This window comes from Telmatherina bonti, assembly GCF_933228915.1.
Source record: "Telmatherina bonti genome assembly, chromosome: 5".
NCBI lineage: Eukaryota > Metazoa > Chordata > Actinopteri > Atheriniformes > Telmatherinidae > Telmatherina > Telmatherina bonti.
The window spans coordinates 2274559-2301579 of NC_136623.1; the positions used below are offsets into that span (position 1 = coordinate 2274559).

The 27021-nt window shown below is 46.2% G+C and overlaps 2 protein-coding genes across 2 annotated transcripts in view; one reads left to right on the forward strand and one right to left on the reverse strand.

Moving 5' to 3' along the window:
* LOC306755938 (ras GTPase-activating-like protein IQGAP3) overlaps window positions 1-12259 on the forward strand; it is a gene marked incomplete at both ends in the record, with an annotated part of 34758 nt that extends 22499 nt beyond the window's left edge. The window contains 7 exons of the mRNA XM_079240528.1: window positions 10772-10895; window positions 10976-11063; window positions 11147-11359; window positions 11444-11607; window positions 11720-11845; window positions 11917-12025; window positions 12146-12259. Coding sequence (XP_079096654.1) covers window positions 10772-10895; window positions 10976-11063; window positions 11147-11359; window positions 11444-11607; window positions 11720-11845; window positions 11917-12025; window positions 12146-12259 — 938 coding nt within the window. The remainder of the gene's footprint in view (window positions 1-10771; window positions 10896-10975; window positions 11064-11146; window positions 11360-11443; window positions 11608-11719; window positions 11846-11916; window positions 12026-12145) is intronic.
* Window positions 12260-13958: 1699 nt separating this feature from the next.
* Window positions 13959-27021, reverse strand: part of prune (prune exopolyphosphatase) — a 28580-nt gene continuing 15517 nt past the window's right edge. The window contains exons 6-9 of the mRNA XM_079240720.1: window positions 22968-23059; window positions 22729-22887; window positions 22567-22657; window positions 13959-14674 (exon numbers count right to left, since the gene is read on the reverse strand). Coding sequence (XP_079096846.1) covers window positions 14451-14674; window positions 22567-22657; window positions 22729-22887; window positions 22968-23059 — 566 coding nt within the window. The 3' untranslated portion in view covers window positions 13959-14450. The remainder of the gene's footprint in view (window positions 14675-22566; window positions 22658-22728; window positions 22888-22967; window positions 23060-27021) is intronic.

The window sequence follows — 27021 nt, forward strand, 5'->3', positions numbered from 1 at the left end:
ATACTACAGATAATACCAGAGGTAATACTACAGATGATACTACAGGTAATACTACAGGTAATACTACAGATGATACTACAGATAATACTACAGGTAATACTACAGATGATACTACAGGTAATACTACAGATGATACTACAGATAATACTACAGGTAATACTACAGATAATACCAGAGGTAATACTACAGATGATACTACAGGTAATACTACAGATGATACTACAGATAATACCAGAGGTAATACTACAGATAATACTACAGGTAATACTACAGATGATACTACAGATGATACTACAGGTAATACTACACCTGGTACTACAGGTACTACTACACCTGGTACTACAGAGACTACTACAGCTAATACTACAGATACTACTACACCTGGTACTACAGATAATACTACAGGTAATACTACAGGTAATACTACAGATGATACTACAGATAATACTACAGGTAATACTACAGATAATACCAGAGGTAATACTACAGATGATACTACAGATAATACCAGAGGTAATACTACAGATAATACTACAGGTAATACTACAGATGATACTACAGATGATACTACAGGTAATACTACAGATGATACTACAGGTAATACTACAGGTAATACTACAGATGATACTACAGGTAATACTACAGGTGATACTACAGATGATACTACAGATGATACTACAGGTAATACTACAGGTAATACTACAGGTAATACTACAGATGATACTACAGGTAATACTACAGATGATACTACAGATAATACCAGAGGTAATACTACAGATGATACTACAGGTAATACTACAGATGATACTACAGATGATACTACAGGTAATACTACAGGTAATACTACAGATGATACTACAGGTAATACTACAGGTAATACTACAGATGATACTACAGGTAATACTACAGGTAATACTACAGATGATACTACAGGTAATACTACAGATGATACTACAGGTAATACTACAGATGATACTACAGATAATACTACAGATGATACTACAGGTAATACTACAGGTAATACTACAGATGATACTACAGATGATACTACAGGTAATACTACAGGTAATACTACAGATGATACTACAGATAATACTACAGGTAATACTACAGATGATACTACAGATGATACTACAGGTAATACTACAGATGATACTACAGGTGATACTACAGATGATACTACAGGTAATACTACAGATGATACTACAGATAATACCAGAGGTAATACTACAGGTAATACTAACAAAAGTATAATTTATAAACAACTTTTGAACACTACGAATACTCTTGTCATAGCAAATGTGGAACCCGTTGTCCATTAGGGATGATGGAAAGAAAAGATTGTACCGTATGGGTGACTGAACAGAACATCTGGAATACCCAGACGTCTTTTGAAGTGTTTTATAATAAGTAGTGACTGAGTTAGAATGATATTGTCCTGAAGGACAGAGAGGTATTATCCTGTTTGCTCTTTTCCAGGAGAGGGATGACTTTTAAATGGGCTGTAATGGCATCTGGTGACTTTTATGCCTAGTATTCTACAGACATGTTAAATGGCAGATTGGGAGATTTTTCAGCATTACTACTAATGGGGAAATATTTGCTTTTATTAAAATTTAATTTGTAACTGTAAAATATATTCCCAAATTCCTGCAAGACAAATCGTCCACTTAGTGAGACCATGTGAGTCAGACCACCATGTGAAATTGTATATAATCACTGGATCTAAAGGCTATGGCAAGTGGCTCTATAGCCAGAACAGACTCACAGGATCCTGTTGCTTCGTCCCTCTATGCAAAGAAAAATACTCAGGTGAGATGCTATTGGTGTAAACTGAGGCAGCTGGATCAGTGTAAATAAGCTTAATGTGTTGAATGACGTTGGAGCTAGAACCAAACCTGCCAAGTGTATCAAAGATATTCCCATTCCACAGGATCAAATGCTTTTTCAGCGTCTAGCAATATTACTGCTTCTGGCTCAGTACCAAGCGTGTGTACTCGTACCTGGTATTCAGTGTACCGATACCACACTAGTCAAGCTAGCACAGATGTGTTTGATGACACGCTTCGGACATGTTTTTTTTTTCTTTTTTAAGAAATAAGACTTGAATGTAAAATGTCATATTTTTTGTTCCACTAAAACAGTGATCCTCACTGTTAATTTAACAAAGACTCAATATACTGAGAGAAGAGGGGAGAGCCCCCCCCCCCCCCCCCCCCCCCGACTTACTACCGGCAATGTGGACCAAGCTCTGACACCTGTCGTACAGGGACCGGACAGCTAGGGCGGCTCAATTATGGCAAAAATTATAATCACAATTATTTTAACTGAAATTGAGATCTCGATTATTCAACACAATTATCCATTATCTTTAACAACATGAATATAGTTAACATTAAATAGTGACGTTTAAACAATGTCTTTAGGATTCCACAAATTTTAGAAAACAAATAACATGAAGCTTTGTTTTGACAAAATGCAAATACTGATGTGAACTGAATAGATAAAAATAAGTAAGGATTAAACAACGCTGCGCGTCGTGGTGTTCTTGACTGTGTGTCGTTCATTACAACCGTCTAATGCACAGTTTTGAGTTGTTTAATCTGCTTATACCATATTCCCACACAGTAAACATTTTTATAACAAATCTGTATTTCTTTTTTACATTTGTTAAATATACTAAATTATACGATCTATTTTACGTTGGCCTGGATGTACGTTTTATACCAAACAACGGCTGTCAGGCTGCAGCGCGTTTCTCTCATTCACCTGTTAAAAGACGGCTGATCTGAACCAGCTGGTTAACGCGTTGCTATGGTAACGCCCCGTAACGGAGGGACATTACAGTAATTTAATTCACCAAACTACATATGCGTTTATATGAAAATAATGCAGCCAGTTGTCACTGACAACGGTATAAACTATGTTTAGGTGAACTTCCACAACCTACTGCAGTTATTCTACATGGACCTGCAGCCGGAGCCGACTGAGACTGGCCGCCTGGGAGTGCTTTAGGACGGGAGAGGCTCCCGCTGCTCCTTCCTTACAGTAACTGCAGAACAATATGTGCCTTCAAGTCAGTCGCCACAACACCAGAAAAGTCTCTAATAACTCCAGTAAAAGCTGCTGGATTTGTCGCTTTTAACAAAAAAAGTCTCCAGATTTAGCGAGAAAGTCTCCAAGTTGGCGACAGTGTCTGAATGAAAGCAAAGCGGCTGTGGGAGGAGTTTACAGCACAGCGCTGCAACGCCAGAGACGCTCGATTAGCAGCTGAAGACAGCAGGAGAGGAAACTGCAGAGAGAAAATAATCACACCCTTTTAGTTTTATCATCGTTGGAAACACAGATTGTACTGAGATTAAAATATGATTCATCGTCCAGACCTACGGACAGCTCGTACAAGGAGGTCCGGTACCCCATACTCCCGGAGTACCCCCCACAGGAGCCCCCTGGGGACGCGGCCGAATGCCTTCTCCAGGTCCACAAAGCACATGTAGACTGGTTGGGCAAACTCCCATGCCCCCCCCCAGGACCCCAAAGAGGGTATAGAGCTGGTACACTGTTCCGCGACCAGGACGAAAACCACACTGCTCCTCTTCAATCCGAGATTCGACTATCCGGCGGACCCTCCTCTCCAGGACCCCTGAATAGACCTTACCAGGGAGGCTGAGGAGTGTGATTCCCCTGTAGTTGGAACACACCCTCCGGTTCCCCTTCTTAAAAAGGGGGACCACCACCCCAGTCTGCCAGTCCAGCGGTACTGACCCCGATGTCCACGCGATGCTGCAGAGGCGTGTCAGCCAGGACAGCCCCACAGCATCCAGAGCTGTAGGTTATCTTGCTCAGACATTTTTTTTACTCTGGGTGAAGTGGTTCCTCATCTTTATTGTAGTCCATTTTTAAATGGACATTTTAAATCATGAACAATAACAAATATAGTTAGACCCTTTAGTTTACTGTAAATCTGTAAAAACTCAAAACTTTCAGGCCGAATTGAAGTTGTTCATTTCTTATATATTGTAAGATTCTTCGTGGCTGAGAAAATGAAGGAGGGATTTCCCCGACTCGGCTCGGTTTATTTGCCTCCCACTAAACAGCCGAGAAAGAGAAAATCGATGGTGGAAAAAGCTGCAAACTAGAAAAGTGCAAACCTCCACCATGGCCTTTAAAAAGTTCCTGAATCCAAACAATTATCTGGATCACCACCAAAATTAAACCTGTTCTTTCTTCTCACATTTCCAAAAACTTGCGAAAATCTAATTAAAATGTTTCCATAACTTTTTGATTTATCTTGAACCCAAACAGATAAACGCCAGTAAAAACATAACCTCCTTAGTGGGGGTAAGAAAAAAACCCTTGGATCATGCAAGGAGCAAAACCAAAGCCGTTCGAAAGTCTTTCTCCATGGCCTTGCCGAACTCCTCCCATGCCCGAGTTTTTGCCTTGGTGACAGCCGAAGCCGCATGCCGCTTAGCCCGTCGGTACCCATCAGCTGCCTCCAGAGTCCCACAGGCCAAGAAGGCCCGATAGGACTCCTTCTTCAGCTTGACGGCATCCCTCACTGCTGGTGTCCACCAACGAGTCCTGGGATTACCGCCACGACAGGCACCAACGACCTTACAGCCACAGCTCCGGCCGGCCGCCTCAGCAATAGAGGCACGGAACACAGCCCATTCGGACTCAATGTCCCCCGCCTCACTCGGGACATGGTCGAAGCTCTGCTAAAGGTGGGAGTTGAAGCTCGCTCTGACGGGGGACTCAGCCAGACGTTCCCAGCAGACCCTCACAACACGTTTGGGCCTGCCAGCTCTGACCGGCTTCCTCCCCTACCACCTGAGCCAACTCACCACCAGGTGGTGATCAGTTGAAGCTCCGCCCCCCTCTTCACCCGAGTGTCCAAGGCATGTGGCCGCAGGTCCAACGATACGACTACAAAGTCGATCATGGAACTGCGGCCCAGGGAATCCTGATGCCAGGTGTACATATGGACACTCTTATGTTGGAACATGGTGTTCGTTATAGACAATCCATGACGAGCACAGAAGTCCAATAACAAAACACCATTTGGGTTCAGAGGGGGGGGGACCATGCCTCCCAATCACTCCCCTCCAGGTCTCACTGTCATTGCCCACGTGAGCATTGAAGTCCCCCAGCAGAACAATGGAGTCCCCAGAAGGAGCACCCTCCAGCACTCCCTCCAAGGACTCCAGAAAGGGTGGGTACTCTGAACTGCTGTTCGGTGCATAAGCACAGACAACAGTCAGGACCCGTCCCCCCACCCGGAGGCGGAGGGAAACTACCCTTTCATCCACCGGGGTAAACCCCAACGTGCAGGCACCAAGCTGGGGGCTGATGAGAATGCCCACACCTGCTCGGCGCCTCTCACCATGAGCAACTCCAGAGTGGAAGAAGGTCCAGACCCTCTCGAGGGTTCTGGTTCCAGAGCCCAAGCCATGCGTCGAGGTGAGTCCAACTATATCTAGTTGGAACCGCTCAACCTCGTGCACAAGCTCAGGCTCCTTCCCCACCAGAGAGGTGACGTTCCACGTCCCTAGAGCCAGCTTCTGCAGCCGGGGATCGGACCGCCAGGGTCCCCGCCTCTTGCTGCCGCCCAGCTCACATTGCACCCGACCCCTACGGCTCCTCCCGCAGATGGTGAGCCCACGGGAGGTGGGGCCCATGTAACCCTTTCTGGCTGAGCCCGACCGGGCCCCATGGGCGAAGGCCCGGCCACCAGACGCTCGCTCTCCTACCCCACCCCCAGGCCTGGCTCCAGAGGGGGGTCCCGGTAACCTGCGTCCAGGCAAGGGAACATTTCTGCCCATGGTCGTTGTCATCATAGTGGTCTTTGAGCAGCACTTAGTCTGGTCCCTCCCCAGTTTGCCATGGGTGACCCTACCAGGGGCGTAAAGCCCCAGACAACATAGCTGCTAGGATCTTCAGGACACACAAACCCCTCCACCACGATAAGGTGACGGCTCAGGGAGGGGCCTCTTTTCATTTCAATGAAAACCAAAATTTTTCTGAACCCTAGTCTTTTTAAACTCAATAAATCTCATGCTTAGTGAGAGCTAACAGGTGAGTCCTTGACGCAAGTCACAAAGCAGAAAGAAACAGTTTTATTATTTATCTGTTTGTAACATCAGCTGTCAGCTCCAGGTTCTTTACCGGCCAAGGTGCACTAAAGCATCACCAAGGTGTCAGCCATTGTATCAACCCACACATCAGGTTGAGACCACAAAGAGTAAAGATTTGCAAGTCTACCTGGCCGGATGCTACTTTCCGGAGAAAACAGCTGTTCCCCGGCACGTCCTGCTGCCTAGCTCTGCTGCTGCTGCCATAACCTGCAGACAACTCAGCTAACAATACATAATGTCCTCCAAACCCATCCCTGTCAGATACGGTTCAGATTGAGACATGTCTGCTGTAGACAAGCCACAAAACCTGTCCTGTCCAATGTCCTGCACATTGGCTACATCCTCGGTTACCTTCCATCTCTGGAACTGTCAGTCTGCAGTTCAAAAACAGAGTTCATCAGTTCATTGTTGAGTCTCTCAGACATTCAGGTCTGAGAGTATTGCCTCAAAGTACTGGATAATCCCAGTCACTGGTAGATAGTTGGATGACCAAAGAACCCAGGCAAGCAGAGACCAGAGGTAAATGCCACTCGACGTGAAAGTAATCCACATGTTACCCGTTGGTGTAGCAGCAGTTGGGTCCGGCTGAGCTCCTGCTAACCCGGGTGGTTGGTGACTGGAGACTGGAGGTTGGCCAGGAGCAGGATATGGTGAGTTACACAGGAGCTGAGAACTTGGGGGAAGAGTGTTGCTGGAGGCACCAGAATGAAAAAACAGTGTCCAAGAAACACTAGCGCCAAAAGTCAGAAAAATCAGAAAGAAGAATCTCAAGCGTCAGAATGTCAGTGGCAGCCAGTATGCGCCAGCGTCTGACCTCACTAATGGCTGGATGGATGATCAAGTGGTGGTGGAATTCTAGTAAAGTTAAAATGAAAAAAATTCAAGTGGCATTTTATGATGCTTTTAGAATATTGTTGTCACTTCAAAGATGGACGAATGCAAGCATCAAATGTACTTGCATTTCATACTGTCTTGAAGAATTTTCCGTATCAATATATGTTGATTAGGGGCTCAAAGAATGTACTAGTAATGGTTATGACTAGGGCTGGGCAATATGATCACATTTCAAATCACAAAGTTGCTTATCTTATATCCCCATAACGATCCATAACCATATAAACTGTGTGTAATGTTGTGTCAGTCATCAGTTATGTATCAGGTGTTGCTAGGCAACGGCAGCAGGGATCTCCTTCCATCTGGGGGAACTATGGCCGTATGACGTTCCACAGGTAAATACCTGCTGCAGCGTCTGGAGTTTATTCTCCTCCACTAGACGCTGCTTTTATTGACTCTGTTCTTTATTCTGGATTCTTTATCCTGATTCCTGCAGGTGATGAAATGAGTTAGTTGTGTCGGAGTCCGTTGTTGGGACTGTGAGCTGGTCTGTTGTCGGTTCCACGTCGCTCTTTTTATATCCAAACCACATCCAGACAGAAATTTCCATCTTTTAGGAACAAGCTCATCAGTTTGGGTCGGCTGCTCATCTTTTAGTGAATTATCCTCTGAAACACGTCTGCTGCCGTCTTCCTCCATGTTAGTTTATGAATTGCAGCGTGCCATAAAGCGTGTCTTGGCATAAAATATTGTGGTAAAGCAGCCTATCAAATGATTATTAAATGATAGAGCCTCATATGAAACGATAGACATTTTCAAACGTCCAAACAATATCTGTGGTCATATCGCCCAGCCCTAAGAAGGCAGAGGTAAAATGAAGTGACAAAGGGTATTTCTCCTGTTGTTGGAAGCACTGGTATGAATGTCTCTACAGATGTTATTCATACCGGTTCTCAATCACAGGTCCCTATCTTCGGGTTGATCAGCAGGGACTTCTTGTGTTTGTGTCGTATTTTTATTTTTAGTTTTTTACTCCCTGTACAGATTTACGGTCCGAAAAATGGCACTGTTGAGACACTGTGATGTCACATTAAATCCATAAATATACACATTGTAGACCCCTCTGTCCTTCGTAGACCTCTCTGTCCTTCGCAGACCCCTCTGTCCTTCGTAGACCCCTCTGTCCTTCGCAGACCCCTCTGTCCTTCGTAGACCCCTCTGTCCTTCGTAGACCTCTCTGTCCTTCGCAGACCCCTCTGTCCTTCGTAGACTTCTCTGTCCTTCGTAGACTTCTCTGTCCTTCGTAGACCTCTCTGTCCTTCGTAGACCTCTCTGTCCTTCGTAGACCTCTCTGTCCTTCGTAGACTTCTCTGTCCTTCGTAGACTTCTCTGTCCTTCGCAGACCCCTCTGTCCTTCGTAGACTTCTCTGTCCTTCGTAGACTTCTCTGTCCTTCGTAGACCTCTCTGTCCTTCGTAGACCTCTCTGTCCTTCGCAGACCCCTCTGTCCTTCGTAGACTTCTCTGTCCTTCGTAGACTTCTCTGTCCTTCGTAGACCTCTCTGTCCTTCGTAGACCTCTCTGTCCTTCGTAGACCTCTCTGTCCTTCGTAGACTTCTCTGTCCTTCGCAGACCTCTCTGTCCTTCGCAGACCCCTCTGTCCTTCGTAGACTTCTCTGTCCTTCGTAGACTTCTCTGTCCTTCGTAGACCCCTCTGTCCTTCGCAGACCTCTCTGTCCTTCGTAGACTTCTCTGTCCTTCGTAGACCTCTCTGTCCTTCGTAGACTTCTCTGTCCTTCGCAGACCCCTCTGTCCTTCGCAGACCTCTCTGTCCTTCGTAGACTTCTCTGTCCTTCGCAGACCCCTCTGTCCTTCGCAGACCCCTCTGTCCTTCGCAGACCCCTCTGTCCTTCGTAGACCTCTCTGTCCTTCGTAGACTTCTCTGTCCTTCGCAGACCCCTCTGTCCTTCGCAGACCCCTCTGTCCTTCGCAGACCCCTCTGTCCTTCGCAGACCTCTCTGTCCTTCGTAGACTTCTCTGTCCTTCGCAGACCCCTCTGTCCTTCGCAGACCCCTCTGTCCTTCGCAGACCCCTCTGTCCTTCGTAGACCTCTCTGTCCTTCGTAGACTTCTCTGTCCTTCGTAGACCCCTCTGTCCTTCGTAGACCCCTCTGTCCTTCGCAGACCCCTCTGTCCTTCGTAGACTTCTCTGTCCTTCGCAGACCTCTCTGTCCTTCGTAGACTTCTCTGTCCTTCGTAGACCTCTCTGTCCTTCGTAGACTTCTCTGTCCTTCGCAGACCTCTCTGTCCTTCGTAGACTTCTCTGTCCTTCGTAGACCCCTCTGTCCTTCGTAGACCCCTCTGTCCTTCGTAGACCCCTCTGTCCTTCGTAGACTTCTCTGTCCTTCGCAGACTTCTCTGTCCTTCGTAGACTTCTCTGTCCTTCGTAGACTTCTCTGTCCTTCGTAGACTTCTCTGTCCTTCGTAGACCTCTCTGTCCTTCGTAGACTTCTCTGTCCTTCGCAGACCTCTCTGTCCTTCGTAGACTTCTCTGTCCTTCGTAGACCTCTCTGTCCTTCGTAGACCTCTCTGTCCTTCGCAGACCCCTCTGTCCTTCGTAGACTTCTCTGTCCTTCGTAGACCTCTCTGTCCTTCGTAGACCTCTCTGTCCTTCGCAGACCCCTCTGTCCTTCGCAGACCCCTCTGTCCTTCGTAGACTTCTCTGTCCTTCGTAGACTTCTCTGTCCTTCGTAGACCTCTCTGTCCTTCGTAGACTTCTCTGTCCTTCGTAGACCCCTCTGTCCTTCGTAGACCCCTCTGTCCTTCGTAGACCCCTCTGTCCTTCGTAGACTTCTCTGTCCTTCGCAGACTTCTCTGTCCTTCGTAGACTTCTCTGTCCTTCGTAGACCTCTCTGTCCTTCGCAGACCTCTCTGTCCTTCGTAGACTTCTCTGTCCTTCGTAGACCTCTCTGTCCTTCGTAGACCTCTCTGTCCTTCGCAGACCCCTCTGTCCTTCGTAGACTTCTCTGTCCTTCGTAGACCTCTCTGTCCTTCGTAGACCTCTCTGTCCTTCGCAGACCCCTCTGTCCTTCGCAGACCCCTCTGTCCTTCGCAGACCCCTCTGTCCTTCGCAGACCCCTCTGTCCTTCGCAGACCCCTCTGTCCTTCGCAGACCCCTCTGTCCTTCGCAGACCCCTCTGTCCTTCGTAGACCTCTCTGTCCTTCGTAGACTTCTCTGTCCTTCGTAGACCCCTCTGTCCTTCGTAGACCCCTCTGTCCTTCGCAGACCCCTCTGTCCTTCGTAGACCTCTCTGTCCTTCGTAGACCTCTCTGTCCTTCGCAGACCTCTCTGTCCTTCGTAGACTTCTCTGTCCTTCGTAGACCTCTCTGTCCTTCGTAGACCTCTCTGTCCTTCGCAGACCCCTCTGTCCTTCGTAGACTTCTCTGTCCTTCGTAGACCTCTCTGTCCTTCGTAGACCTCTCTGTCCTTCGTAGACCTCTCTGTCCTTCGCAGACCCCTCTGTCCTTCGCAGACCCCTCTGTCCTTCGTAGACTTCTCTGTCCTTCGTAGACTTCTCTGTCCTTCGTAGACCCCTCTGTCCTTCGCAGACCCCTCTGTCCTTCGTAGACTTCTCTGTCCTTCGTAGACCCCTCTGTCCTTCGCAGACCTCTCTGTCCTTCGTAGACTTCTCTGTCCTTCGTAGACCCCTCTGTCCTTCGTAGACCTCTCTGTCCTTCCAGGTAACTGTGATAAGTTGGTGCAGATTTACAGGTGTGAATAATCTTGTGTGCTTTTTCTGCAGGAGAGTCTTCACTAGCAGGAGATCCAGGTTCAGAGTCCAGTAAGATGGAAGTTTCTCTGACGCTCACCAGTAGGTTTGACATCTTCAGCGAGTCCGAACCGGACGCCAGAGCACTGCTGCTCAGGTGACTCACTAAACTGGTCCGTTCAGGTCTATCAGCGGACTGGGCTCACCCGGTTGCTCATTGATCTCTGTTTCTTTCAGCACTAAACAGCTGATCATTGACATCATCAGGACTCATTCAGGTGACTCTCTGAGTGACATCCTGAGAACAAAGACCACACCTGACCAGGTAGAGTCCACTGTCTGCAAAGATTGTTGGAGGGTCTCTCCTGCTGCGAAGTTTCTAATCCTCTACAACCTGAACTTCTACAGGAAGCGTGTCATGATTGGCTGATGCATCGTCTGGCCAAACAACATGCTCGAACACCTGAGAAGATGAAGAGGAACCCGTCTCTGGTTGCCAATGGCAACCTGAGTGTAGAGGACAAGAAGAGGAAGGTCTTGCGGAGTCTTCGACGTCTGGAAGCTCTTGGAGTCCTGAGACCACCTCAGACTGAGAACCAGATCCTGCAAATGATCTCCAAGGTGAGTCTGGTTCCACATTCCTTTCCAGGTGGAGCCTGGCTGACCGCGCTCAGGTGAACTCACTGGATGTGTCTTCTCTGTCAGGACATCCGGCAGCACCGTCTGCACCGCCAGCGCCGGGGGGCGGAGCTTCAGAAGCTCCGTCAGACACTTGGCCGCCTCCAGGAGAAAAGCAGCTTCCACAGCGAACAGGTGGACTACTACAGACATTACATCACTTCCTGTCTGGATAACCTGACCACCAGCAGGTACTACACACACCTGTCTCTGTTGGATGTCTCCGTCCTTTGCTTCTCAGGGCTGGTTGTGGACTGGCTCTCGGATGCTGATGAGTTCTTCACTGATTGGTTTGTGTTGCAGTAAATCGACCAATAGGAAGGCAGCAGACAGTAAGGCGAGGAAGAGACCCGCCGCTCTGAGCTACAGCGCCGCCCGGCTGCAGGAGAAGGGAGTTCTGTTAGAGATCCAAGACCTGCCGAGCACACAGTGAGAACGCAGAAACACCACCGTTCTGCAGGAACGTGGAACACATGACGACACATCACTTCCTGTTTCAGGTTTAAAAACGTCGTTTTCGACATCGTTCCTGGTCCTGAGAGAGGAAGTTTCAACATCAAAGCTCGGTTCCTCGGAGTCGAAATGGAGGAGTTCCTGCTCCAATACCAGGTATGAAGCGGGCCAAGAAGTGGTCCCAACCAGGCCAGAATCCCGAGTCAGGCTGGATTCTGGTCCCAGATCTTCAGATTAAAACCAGTGTGTGTGTGTGTGTGTGTGTGTGTTGTGCAGGACCTGCTGCAGCTCCAGTATGAGGGCGTGGCTGTGATGAAGATGTTCGATAAGGCGAAGGTCAACGTTAATCTGCTCATCTTCCTCCTCAATAAGAAGTTCTTTAAGAAGTGAACCAAAGAATCCTCCGTCTCCCTCCCATCTCTTTTCTTCTTCTGCTTTGGAAGCGTCAGAGTTCATGTCACGACACTACGCATGTTTATAAAGACTTCTGTGAATTTTCTCCCAAAGCTTCGGCGTGTTTTCAGATTACAGAACTGATGAGTCGTCGTCATAGAGCAGCTTCGGGTGTGAACAGCTCGTTCCCACATGTTTCAACCAATCCAATCAGTCCATGAAGCATTTTTAGCTGATGGATCAGAAACTGTAAATATTTCCTGTCACTACTTCTTCTTGTTTTGTAGTTTTTCTCTTCGTGTCTGTTTGAGTCTGTGGGGAAACGGATCAATAAATAAATGAATGCTTATTAATTGTTGTTTTATGAGTAGTTTATTTAAAGACTTGGTGTGGAAGAATTACTCCCATCTTGTGGGGCGCTAATTTATCAGATCATCTGCTGAATGGAGAGGAAGACGCTGTCAGAGCAGGTGTCGCCGTAGCAGGGAATGTTGGACTCAAAACAGGAGCTTAAAAAAATAAATACTGAAAATGTTGCTGCAGCTCTGGGAAAGGGACAAAGCCAGGAACGGTGCCAAACAGGGACGACTGGATGCCAATGTGGTTTGGTCTCGGAGCTAAACGGTCGTTATGCTCAAGGAGTCCAGATCAATCCAGGATCAGGCCCTCCAAAGAAATGCCCCCCCCCCACACCATTACTGACCCACTGCCAAACCGGTCCTGCTGGAGGATGTTGCAGGCAGCAGAACGTTCTCCACGGCGTCTCCAGACTCTGTCACGTCTGGCACATGTGCTCAGTGTGAACCTGCTTCCATCTGTGAAGAGCTCAGGGCGCCAGTGGAGAATTTATCTTGGTGTTCTCTGGCAAACGCCAAACGTCCTGCACGGTGTTATATATTATATATAAGCTGGAGCCTATCCCAGCAGGCTTTGGGTGAAGGGCAGGGTACACCCTGGACAGCTCGCCAGTCCATTGCAGGAACACACAGAGACAAACAACCACTCAGTCCTAGGGGCGGTTTAGAGCAACCAGTTAACCTAACATCATGTCTTTGGATGGTGGGAGGAAGCTGGAGAACCCACGCATACACGGGGAGAACATGCAGACTCCATACATAAAGGCCACTGTCCAAGCTTCCCCCTACCTGAGGATTGAACCAGCGGCCTTCTTGCTGTGAGGCCACAGTGCTAACCACTATTCCACCGTGCAGCCCAATATACATACACATATACATGTTTTTAGTCATACATAATTATGATTTATGCTTCCTTGCTAGGTACTACTTTCCATTGGGAAGCAATTGTCCCAATCTTTAAGCCCTAAATTTTTATCCATCCAATTACATAGACTCGTTTTATTTTTTCTTTAAGTTACAAAAACACGCTTTTTAAAATGCTGTCCCACACTTATCACAACCTTAAAATGAGTCATTTTACTGCATGGGTGGATCCTTGTTCTGGCCACGCCCCTGAATTTCCAACCAGAAAGTGACACTGCATCCCTGTCATTTATGGTGAGAGATTAGATTATATCTCTCGGCTGGCCTGGGAACGCCTCGGGATCCCCCCACAGAGTTGGCAAATGTGGCTGGGGAGAGGGAAGTCTGGGCTTCCCTGCTCAGGCTGCTGCCCCCGCGACCCGACCCCGGATAAGCGGCAGAAGATGGATGGATATTAACAGATTATTATAATGGTTTTTATTGCAGTGTGTTGCTGTGTTACAGTAGAGACGCATTTCAGGAGCAGAAAAACATTTCAAGAACAGGCAGACATTATTATATGATAGACTATGACAGTTCAAACATTAAGGACTTAGGAGGTTTTGGAGAACTGGTCTGAGGTGGACCTGAATAAAGTTCACAAGATTTTCTTCACATGTTTCATTTTATTAATTTAACTCATGTTAAACATGCTCAGGTTCTGAAACACACCTGGACCAGAACCAGATGGACCCAAACCTGAGCCAGCTAGACCCGGACCAAGACCAGCTGGATCTGGATATGGACAAGTTGTAATCAGTGCCAGACCACTTGGACCTGAAGCAGAGCTAAGATCTTGGATAGTCTTGGTTTACCCTGTCTCAGTGATTATAGCAATGGGTCACTGGTAAAGTTCTCTGTCCTATCAGCCTTCACCGTCCATAAAAGGTCAGTCTAGGGTCAGAGGTCAGCCTGGAGTCAGGGGACAGTCAGAGGTCAGAGGCGTCCATCTTGCTGAACTTGTCCTCCAGGTCCTGAGTGCTGATCTGAGGGAAGCCTGCATCCAGTGGACATCCCTCCACCAGACTGTTCATGGGGGTTGGGGGTACCAGAGACTCGTCCTCCAGGTCTCCTGGACTCCTGTCTCCATCCCGCTCTCTGAGAAAGTCCTTAATGATGGGAAGGAGCTTCTTCCGAGATGCCAATGTGTTTCCTGAAACAGGAAATCCCGTTAGCTTAGCTCAACCTTCACCTGGATCTTCCTCACAGTTCCTAACTGACTTCTCAGACCTCTTATCAGAGTTAGTGCTGAATACTGATAAAGTTATTGTTCTGGGGGATTTTAACATTCATCTTGATGATGAACATGACAGTTTAACCATTGCCTTTAACTCTATATTAAGTTCAATTGGATTTTCCCAAAATGTCCACATGCCGACTCATTCTCATCGTCACACTCTGGATCTTCTTCTGACATGTGGCATCAGAAGTGACCAACTAACAGTTTTTCCTCATAACCCTGTTCTGTCTGATCATTTAATAACTTTTGAGTTTACTTTACTTGACTACACAAGGGCTGAGAAGAAAATTCATTCTAGTTGATGTTTGTCAGATAGTGTTAACAAATTTAAGAAGTCTATTTCAGCAGTATTTCCTCCAACACCATGTGTTAACCTGACAGGAAACACCCATCCGAGCTTTACTCCAACACAGGTCCATGAATGTGTTGCTAGAATGACAGCTTTAATGTGTATAACACTAGATAATGTTGCTCCTCTAAAGAAGAAGAGAACCAGTCAGAAGAAGCGGGCCGGTGGTTTAATTCCCAGCTTCAAGCTTTAAAACCGACATCAAGACGTTTGGAAAGAAAATGGCGTTCATCTGGCTTAGAAGAGTGTTGCATAGTCTGGAAAGAAAGTTAATAGTGTATAAAAAGCCTTGCATGTGGCTAGAACAGCTTATTATTCATCATTGATAGAGGAGAAGAAGAACAACCCCAGGTTTCTCTTCAGCACTGGAACCAGACTGACTAAGAGCCATAGTGCCGTTGAGCCATCTATTCCTTTCAACCTCAGCTGTGACGACTTTATGAGTTTCTTTGGAAACAAAATAGTTTCTATCAGGAAGGAAATCAGTAATAACCTGAACACTGTGCATAGGAGCTTGGAACTGCAGGCTCCACCCAGCTGAATGCGATAGACTGCCTCATCAGGACAGAATGATAAGTGAGGACCACAGGAAGCTCCAGAGGAGCCGTTAGAGGCTGCCTGCATTGTAGACATCTCTACAGCAGAAAATTAGCTTTTTGACCGAAGCATGAAAAACATACAAACAACAATATTAAAAGTAAATGACCACAGCTCAGCCAGTTATTATAAAACCTAAAACAGATCATAGATAGATGCAATCGAAGGAATAAGACCAGTCATAGAGGATATGACAAGGACAGGAATCATCGGAGAAAATGTTGATGTGTAGTGCAATTCTCCAATTTATCCAGTTCAAAAGCCATTTGGGCTGGAGACCTGTACAGGATCTGAGAGCAGTAAATTCAGCAGTGGAGAGTCGCACTTCAAACATCCCTGATCCGCACAAGCTCCTTAACAATCTGAAACCTTCACGGTAATAGATTTAAGCAACACATTTTTCTCCATTCCTGTACATAAAGAGTCACTATTTTTTTCAGCAGCCATCCAGAATTGTTTGTCTGGATTTCAAGTCCCTGCGCACTCACAGGTAATTTCTTACATTGATGATATACTCGTGGCTTCAAAATTGGAAGAAAACTGTAGAGAAAACATCACTGAAACTTCTGAGACTCCTTGCTGATATTGGAAATTAAATCTCACTCCAAAAACTGCAGTGGTTGAAAGAGGAAGTGAGGTTTTTAGGCTACTTAATAAGTGGTGAGGGAAGGAGACTGTGAAGATAGAAAGCAAGCTATTTTAAACGCCCCACAACCACTAACTAAGAAACAAAAGACGCAGTTTCGTGGTTTCCCTGGTATTATTTTTGTCAAACATGTATTCCCAGTTATGCAGAAATTACTCAACCTTTATTAGATATCACATATGGGCAGCCAAAGTCCATGTCAGATGTACCGACCTGGACACCAGAGTCTTTAAAAGCTCTACAGGAGCTAAAACAAGCTTTGACAAGTTCCACAGTCTTAAGTTTACCATATTTATCCATTGCTTATCCATATTTATTTACTTTTTTTTTATTTTTATGTTTGTTTTTGAATATTGTCACTATCCTACTTTTGTCCTGTTGTATTTCTGTATTAGTTTATATTGTTTTGCAAACACTGTAACTTTAGCAGCTTAGACACGCCTTTCTTTTCTCTCTCTTTCTCTCCCTTCATGTTGTTTTTTTCCTCTTCCCCTGCCAGGTCCAGCTTGGCCATATCAAGACTGACGATGATTGCAAAACAAAATTTTTAAAAAAATTATAATAATTATAATAATAATAAAAATATTCAGATTATCAAGGGCAGCTACATACATGAGATGTCTCCCTTGACAGAGCAAATCTGTCTGACAAAAATACGGCGCGCAGATTGTTGTTCTGTATGCTGAGATGCTGGACAGGACAGGTTAGAAAAAAAAAAGTTTACCATATTTATCCAAGTCATTTGTTCAAACTGTCGACTGCAAAGGAAATTTCATGACTTCAATGTTGTCCCAAGAACATGGGGGAAAACTGGAGCCCACAGGATTCTATTCAAAAAGATTGGATCCTGTATGATGTGCCCTACCTCCGTGTATGAAAGTCGTATGTGCTGCAGCCTGGAGGTCCAAGCATCAGCTGAGATCGTATTGTTTCATCCATTAACATTATTAGTTCCTCATGAAGTGGAAATTCTTCTTATGCAAACAAAAAATACCTTTCAGTCACCAGCTACACACCTATCATTAGTCGCTACATTATTGTCTCAGCCACATTTGACAATAAAACTTCTTTCTAGCTTTTCTGCCCAAGCAGCAAAGATTAACACGAGCATGTAAACAAGCTGAAGGAAAATCAGTAACAGTTTACTCAGAGAGTCAATACGCATATGCTACTTTTCATTTCTTTACACCTCAATAGGAGCGCAGAGGAATGGTGACATGTACTGGCAAGCCAGCGCAACATGCATCCTTGTGGACAGAATTATTACAAGCAGTAATGCTGCCAAGCGAAATTGCTGTTTGTAAATGCTTAGCATATACATCACAAAAATCCAATGTAGCTTTTGCAGATCAAGTTGCCAAACAGACGGCAACCAGAGTGCATGGCACACACCCTAACCCTAAGACGCTTCAATCATCAAAGCAACACGCACACACATCTGGGAACTTTGATTTGGTCTGCTTTGGTTAACTGCAGGAGCAGAGCTGAAACATGATCCTTGTGTTATACAAAATAAACCTGTTTTATCAAAGAATCTTTTTAAGACTGCAGCCATATTAAGCCACGGTTCTGGACATGTTTCTACAAATACTATGGTTAATATTGTGTCAAATTATTTTTACACTATTGGTTTTGTTTCTTTTTCAAAGAATTTTTGTAGAGCTTGTCTTATTTGTTGTGAACACACTTCCCAGGGAATGTCAGACCAAAGAGTGGACAATTTCGCAAAGCAGAACTTCCTTTTCGGTTCTTACATATAGACTTCATTCAATTGAACACATGTCAACAGTTTAAGTGTTGATTAGTACTTATTTGTCCTTTTTCAAAATGGGCTGAGTACCAAGTAAGCATGCAGATGCCTTAACTTTGGCAAAAGCCATATGTAAAATTATAATTCTACAGCATGGAATTCGTGAATGCTTATTTTCGGATAATGGCTCTCATTTTATTAAAGAAGTTATTAAGAAGATGGATGCCAAATTAGAAATGACCATAAAGAACTTTTCCTCTTATCATCCACAAATTGTGGGTCTAGTCAGATGAATAAAATGTACAGTAAAGCTTAGGTTGCGGAACACAATGGAACACACAGGACGGAATTGGGTTGATAGAATTAGAATTAGTTAAACTGTATGTGAGAATTACACCTACAGAAAATGGTTTAACTCCTTCTGAAATTGTGCATGGAAGAGCTTTTAAACTGCCAGTATTTGGAGAAGCAGAATAGAGGGCAGATGAAGAAAATACATTGGCAAATTGGATGGTAAGAGACCTGTCCAGGAGGACCTTAAAGCTCTGAGCATGGAGATAGTGGCAGAAGCTTTCTCCACTCACCTCTAGACCCTCAGAGCTACTCTGAAACAAAGTGTTTTCTACAGATTCACCAAACGCCCATCACAGCTTAATGATCTATATGTATTTTAATGTTTGTAACACAATAGTTTGATTCACTTTAGTAACTCTTATAACCTTTTTAGTAACTTTTACAACTCTTTGGAAACTAATGTTTGTCATAGATTGTAAAACTCCACCCCTTGCAGCCCTTGCCTGAGAGATAAGGAGCTGCACTCAAGACTTGAGGTGTTTTATGATGTTTGGAACCATAACTTTCCCTCGAACCACCCAGCTTCATTACTCTCCAAGACTCTATGTGTTTCACAATGTTGGACATCTGGTAGGTTCCTCTCTTGCGGACAAAGAAGACAAAGATTTACAAGGACTATGATGTAATGCTGGCCGGAAGGCTCATTAACTTATCTCGCTCCAGGAACTGGTTTCTGTACAAGTCTGTACCACCTGGTCCACCACAGACTTTTCTTTGTGTAACTTCTTCCCCCCCTTGGGAAAATGTATTTTCTCCGAAGGTGGGGTCTAGTGCGTAATCATATTATAATAAGTACAGTATTCCTTCTACTAGTGGAATGCATGCTCCAAAAAGAAGGGGTTTTAGTGTTTGTGTATAATCACAACAGTACCGTCTTCCTCCTCTCAGAAACTCTCTGAAGGAGGAGTTTTATGGATTTTATGCATAATCATATGATATTGTACAGTTTAATAACATTTAACAAAGAAGGAAAGACGGCTTTTGCAGCTCATCTGCAAGCCCCAACGCTTCTCTGCAAACTCATCCAATGAAGAATTGGGATTACCTTGGAATTACAGCTCTGAATTCTTATTCACAGCCATCTCCTGTACTGGGTTTGTAACTCTAGTGACATTATTCTTGGAAAAGATTCATAATTCTGTAGAGACAAGGGACAATCTTGGGACAAGGGAGAGACAGGAGGAGACTCTCCGTGCACTAAGAGGTAAGCCCCGTACCCGAACGCCAGAAGAGACATAAGGTTTTTGACTATTGTGCGGTTCTTATAATTCTCCGAACAATGGCAGCGAAAAACTGATAAACCAAGCATGGAGAATACAAAGGATCATTTAAGTTAGGTCAATAGTTGATGCCTTAATAGGGAATTAGTGTGAGAGACTTTCCCTGAACCTCTTAACCTGAGTCTTACTGGTTAAATAAATGATTAAATGAGAACTTCTGGACCAGAGTCTGACCGGTCAAAGTAAAGATCAAAGAGAAGAATTTAAAAAGGGACTGGTTGTAGTTACGGTTCTTCGAAGGTTCAACATCTTGTCTGCATTGAGAGTGCTGTTGTTGTCACCAGACTGTCCCCCTCCCTCCTGTAGGCACTTCAGGATGACGTTCTCGGGGTGGGATGCAACACAGTGATGAAGAGGAGGGGGCTGAGGACACAGCCCTGTGGGGTACCGATGTTAGTGGTGATGCTGGCTGAAGTTCTGTTTCCAGTCCTGACAGACTGGGGCGTGCACGTCAAGAAGTCCAGTCACAGAGGGTGCAGTGTGGTCTGAGTGATAACAGTTTGTGAGTGATAACCGTGTTGAAAGAAGAGCTGTAGTCAATAAAGAGTCTCGTGATGTAGGAGTCTTGATTTTCCAGGTGGGAGAGGGAGACATGAAGGGCAGTGGCGGTGGCGTCAGAGGTGGATCAGCAGGGCCCCTAAGCATAATGCAGGGGGTCTGTAGTGTCCAGTATGCTACTCTGAATGTCGGCCAGTACCACTCTCTCAAAGTACTTCATGATGATGAAAGTGAATGCTACTGGCCTGTAGTCATTCAGGCAGGAAGGGGGTTCTTCTTGGGAAGGGGGACCATGGTGGTGGTTTTGTTGCAGGTGGGGACGGTGCACTGGCTGAGGGTGAGGTTGAAGATAGATTTGAAGAGATCAGTCAGCTCATTAGCACACGCTCTGAGGACCTGCCCAGAAATACCATCTGGACCTGGGGCTTTGCAGGGGTTGGTGTTCCTCAGGGCTGGGTGTACCTGGGCTGATGAGACGCCAGACGGGGCAGGTGGGTTAAGTGGCTGGGGTGTGCAGGTGCTCTTTAAGTGTGGGGGTGGTGATGGTCTCAAAGCTGGTGTAGATTGCGTCTAGGAGATTGTCTGAGGTTCTGATGGCGCTGTAGCTGGTCCTGAAGTCTGTGATGTGGTGCAGACATTGCCACATCCTCCTGGGTTCAGCAGTTTAGTAGAAGCCCTCCATCTTCTCTCTGCATTGCCTCTTGGCCGCTCTTGTGGCCTTCTACAGTTAGTACTGCACAGTTATGTACTCAGCCTCCTTGCCAGAACTAAACACAATAGAGGCAAGAGGTAGCAGGGGCCGTACCTCACTGTTTAACCTAGGGCTTTTGGTTGGGAAACTTTCTGATTTGAATAGTGAGTATGACAGTCTCAACACAGGTACGAATGTACCCGCTCACATACTCGCATAATCATTTCCAATCCTGACAAGACTGTGGCCCAGTGACTGCAGTGCAAATCACATCCCAGTGCGTGGTGGCAAAACAGTCCTGCAGGGTGCTCTCAGCTTCTGGTGTCCAAAGTTGAACCTGTCTGGTGACAAGCTCTCAATTTACCAGTCGATCTACATTCCTACCCTCACCTATGGTCATGAGCTGTGGGTCGTGACCGAAAGAACGAGATCTCGTATACAGGCGGCTGAAATGAGTTTCCTCCGCAGGGTGGCCGGGCTCTCCCTTAGAGATAGGGTGAGGAGCTCGGTCATCCGGGAGGAGAACAGAGTAGAGCCGCTGCTCCTCCGCATGGAGAGGAACCAGTTGAGGTGGCTCGGGCATCTGGTCAGGATGCCTCCTGGACCTCCCTGGAGGGATTATATTTCTCGGCTGGGCTGGGAACGCCTTGTGATCATCCTGACCCGACCCTGGCGAAGACGGCAGAAAATGATGGATGGATACTTAAAAACCAACTCTGGATCCAGGAGTTTTAGCCATTTACAAACCGACATCCTTGTCTAAAATTCTGGAGAAAACAGTTTCAACCCAACTATGTTCCTATCTGAGCAGAAACAATCTGAAGAGTTCCAGTCAGGATTTAGAGCTCATCATAGCACAGAGACAGCACTGGTGAAAGTCTAATGATCTTCTCATGGCCTCAGATAAAGGACTTCTGTCTGGACTCATTCTTTTAGATCTCAGTTCTGCATTCGACACTATTGATCACAATATTCTGCTACAGAGGCTGGAACATGTTATTGGGATTAAAGGGACCGCATTAGACTGGTTCCAGTCATATTTATCTGATAGATTTCAGTTTGTAAATGTAAATGATGAGTCTTCCTCACACACCAGGGAAAGTCATGGAGTTCCTCAGGGTTCTGTACTTGGACCAATACTTTTCACATTATACATGCTTCCCTTAGGAAATATCATCAGGCAGCATGGTATAAATGTTCATTGCTATGTGGATGACACTCAGATCTACCTCTGCATGAAGCCAGATGAAACCAATCAGTTTCTTAGATTACAAAGACGTCTTACAGACATCAAGACCTGGATGACTCTGAATTTTCTCCTTTTAAAGTCAGACAGACTTAGGTTTCTGTCTGTCCAGCTATGTAATTAATCTGGATGGCATTAATCTGGCTTCCAGTACCACAGTTAGGAACCGTGGAGTTGTTCTGGACCAGGGTTTGTCTCAGGTTGGGGGATTCGATCCAAGCTGAGATTCAATTCTATCAGTTGATTTCTCTTAGCTAATCGATTGATTATGAATTGGATTTAATTGCTGTGACTGTAAAGCCCTGAGACGACACTGTTGTGAAGTGGCGCTTTACAAATAAAGCTGGACTGAGCTGAATTGATACCTGTTACCATGGTAACCACCCAACTTTACCTTGGTGATAGGCGGAGATGTGAGGATGGGGGTTGCTGATTGGGCAGAGGTTGAGGGCAGGATTACGAGACTTCTCCAGGTACTGACACACCTAGGGAGAAAGAGCAACCTGGTTGTTATGACAACAGCACCACACCGATGAGTGGCAGGTCTCAGTCGTACCTGGTCTCTGCAGGTGGAGCTCTCACTGAATGCAGCCAGTTCTCTGATTGGTTCATTGCTCTCATTGAAGGAGATGGTCATCAACAGCAGCAAATCCAATCCAATCTTCTTACAAAAAGCTGAAAGCTCTGCCTCCAACTCCGCCCTGTGCAGGAAGTCCTGACAAACACAAACACACGCAGTGATGTCACACTAATGTGGCTGAAGCTGATTGGTTGGGCAGTGTGTAGTTCACTGACCTCCAGGCTGACGTAGAGAACAGAAACAGACACACTGAGACTTCCTGAAATAGCTTTCATGTCCTTCAACAGCATCTGTGTCGTGTTCAGACCTGGAGACACGTCAGGAGACACTTAAGGAGACACGTCAGGAGACACTTCAGAAAACGTCAAGAGACACGTCAGGAGACACTTCAGGAGACACTTCAGGAGACATGTCAGGAGACACTTCAGGAGACACTTCAGGAGACACGTCAGGAGACATGTCAGGAGACACTTCAGGAGACACTTAAGGAGACACGTCAGGAGACACTTCAGAAAACGTCAAGAGACACGTCAGGAGACACTTCAGGAGACACTTCAGGAGACATGTCAGGAGACACTTCAGGAGACACTTCAGGAGACACTTCAGGAGACACTTCAGTAGACATGTCAGGAGACACTTCAGGAGACACTTAAGGAGACACGTCAGGAGACACTTCAGAAAACGTCAAGAGACACGTCAGGAGACACTTCAGGAGACACTTCAGGAGACATGTCAGGAGACACTTCAGGAGACATGTCAGGAGACACTTCAGGAGACACTTCAGTAGACACGTCAGGAGACACTTCAGGAGACACTTCAGGAGACACTTAAGGAGACACGTCAGGAGACACTTCAGAAAACGTCAAGAGACACGTCAGGAGACACTTCAGGAGACACTTCAGGAGACATGTCAGGAGACACTTCAGGAGACACTTCAGGAGACACTTCAGGAGACACTTCAGTAGACACGTCAGGAGACACTTCAGGAGACACTTCAGGAGACACTTCAGGAAACACTTCAGGAGACACTTCAGGAGACATGTCAGGAGACACTTCAGGAAACACTTCAGGAGACACTTCAGGAGACACTTCAGGAGACATGTCAGGAGACACTTCAGGAGACACGTCAGGAGACATGTCAGGAGACACTTCAGGAGACACTTCAGGAGACACGTCAGGAGACATGTCAGGAGACATGTCAGGAGACACTTCAGGAGACACGTCAGGAGACATGTCAGGAGACACTTCAGGAGACATGTCAGGAGACACGTCAGGAGACATGTCAGGAGACATGTCAGGAGACACTTCAGGAGACACGTCAGGAGACACTTCAGGAGACACTTCAGGAGACACTTCAGGAGACATGTCAGGAGACACGTCAGGAGACACGTCAGGAGACATGTCAGGAGACACTTCAGGAGACACGTCAGGAGACATGTCAGGAGACACTTCAGGAGACACGTCAGGAGACATGTCAGGAGACACTTCAGGAGACATGTCAGGAGACACGTCAGGAGACATGTCAGGAGACATGTCAGGAGACACTTCAGGAGACACGTCAGGAGACATGTCAGGAGACACTTCAGGAGACACTTCAGGAGACATGTCAGGAGACACTTCAGGAGACACTTCAGGAGACATGTCAGGAGACATGTCAGGAGACACTTCAGGAGACACGTCAGGAGACATGTCAGGAGACACGTCAGGAGACACGTCAGGAGACATGTCAGGAGACATGTCAGGAGACACTTCAGGAGACACGTCAGGAGACATGTCAGGAGACATGTCAGGAGACACGTCAGGAGACACGTCAGGAGACATGTCAGGAGACACTTCAGGAGACACGTCAGGAGACATGTCAGGAGACATGTCAGGAGACACGTCAGGAGACACTTCAGGAGACATGTCAGGAGACATGTCAGGAGACACTTCAGGAGACACGTCAGGAGACATGTCAGGAGACATGTCAGGAGACACGTCAGGAGACACGTCAGGAGACACTTCAGGAGACACGTCAGGAGACACTTCAGGTGCATAGAAAACAAATATAGAGCGAGTATCCATCGTCCACAGCAGAGCTGTAAAGCCTGTTCCATCCTCCACGAGAAGCAAGAACTGAGTTCTCGCTTCTCGTGGAGGATGGAACAGGCTTAAGAGCTGTACGCAACTCTCAGTCCAGACAACGCACACACACCATGTCAGCCTGAGAGGCTCTCCAACTCAGAAATCTGCTCCATTTTAAAAATAAAACAACTCTTCTATTCAGTAATTCATCAAAAGGTATGATGAGGGAGTGTTCAGATGTACTACGAGGTACAAGCATGTGAAATACAAATACAGTAAGAACGCAAACTAAACATCATGTCTTATACCTGCTGGAGGGAAGCTGTGGAACAACTTCAGTTATGAAATTATGTCCTCATTCATTCATTTGTTGGTTGGTTCGTTCATTCGTTGGTTGGTTGGTTGGTTGGTTCATTCGTTGGTTGGTTGGTTGGCTCGCTCATTTGTTGGTTTGCTGGTTGGTTGGTTGGTTGGTTGGTTGGTTGGTTCATTCGTTGGTTGGTTTGTTGGTTCGTTCATTCATTCGTTTGCTGGTTGGTTCGTTCGTTCATTGTTGGTTGGTTTGTTGGTTCGTTCATTTGTTGGTTTGCTGGTTGGTTGGTTGGTTGGTTGGTTTGTTCATTCGTTGGTTGGTTTGTTGGTTCGTTCATTTGTTGGTAGGTTGGTTTGTTCATTCGTTGGTTTGCTGGTTGGTTGGTTCGTTCATTGTTGGTTGGTTTGTTGGTTCGTTCATTCGTTGGTTTGTTGGTTGGTTGGTTGGTTCATTCGTTCATTCATTTATTCATTCATCATCCTATCCGCTTAATCCAATGAAGGGTTGTGGGGAAATTATGTCTGACTCATCAAATTTAAAAAATATTTAATAAATTACATGTAACAAACGTACAGAAACACTGAATTACGTATGTGTGTTTTATGTGCGCATATTTATACATGTACATGTATGTATGTGTATGCATTTATGTACATGTAAATGTGAGAATGTATATAATTATATGCACATGTACATTTCCCACATTTTAGCTCCATTTGTGGAAATGATCACAAATGGAGCTAAAATGTGGGAAATATACAAATTGAACGCGGCGATGCAGAGAAATAGGGATTTTTTTCAGAATTTTTCTAATTCCTGCTGCTTTGTAAGCATGGTGGCGCATCGCGTCATGCACACAGTCTTGTTTGCTTCAGCGTGACCATGTGAGAAATAAAAACATGATGTCCTCCATCTTCTCGTCATGGAGCGCTTGGACAGCAGCCCGTTCTCCAAGCTTTATCTTCTTTATCTTTTTCCATAGCGATGTTATGGGATGTGACAAAGCTGGTCCTGCTTGCTGCACGATGCAGGAAGCTTGTTGCTTCTGCAGCTGCCCTGCCTCAGTCAGCTTATCCTCTCCAACCACAACTGCAGCCAACCGGCCAGAAGAACCCACACCTACTGTCAACCGTCAGCATCCACGTAAAGCCGGCTCACTCCGCCTCATCACTCACCAGTCCGCCTCACAGCGTGGTGCTAACCCTACATCTGAGTGGTCTAAGGGACGGCCCGGTGCTAACCCTACATCTGAGTGGTCTAAGGGCCGGCGTGGTGCTAACCCTACATCTGAGTGGTCTAAGGGACGGCGCGGTGCTAACCCTATATCTGAGTGGTCTAAGGGACGGCCCGGGGCCTAACCCTACATCTGAGTGGTCTAAGGGACGGCGCGGTGCTAACCCTACATCTGAGTGGTCTAAGGGACGGCGCGGTGCTAACCCTACATCTGAGTGGTCTAATGGACGGCGTGGTGCTAACCCTACATCTGAGTGGTCTAAGGGATGGCGTGGTGCTAACCCTACATCTGAGTGGTCTAAGGGATGGCGTGGTGCTAACCCTACATCTGAGTGGTCTAATGGACGGCGTGGTGCTAACCCTACATCTGAGTGGTCTAAGGGATGGCGTGGTGCTAACCCTACATCTGAGTGGTCTAATGGACGGCGTGGTGCTAACCCTACATCTGAGTGGTCTAAGGGATGGCGTGGTGCTAACCCTACATCTGAGTGGTCTAAGGGATGGCGTGGTGCTAACCCTACATCTGAGTGGTCTAAGGGACGGCGCGGTGCTAACCCTACATCTGAGTGGTCTAATGGACGGCGTGGTGCTAACCCTACATCTGAGTGGTCTAAGGGATGGCGTGGTGCTAACCCTACATCTGAGTGGTCTAAGGGATG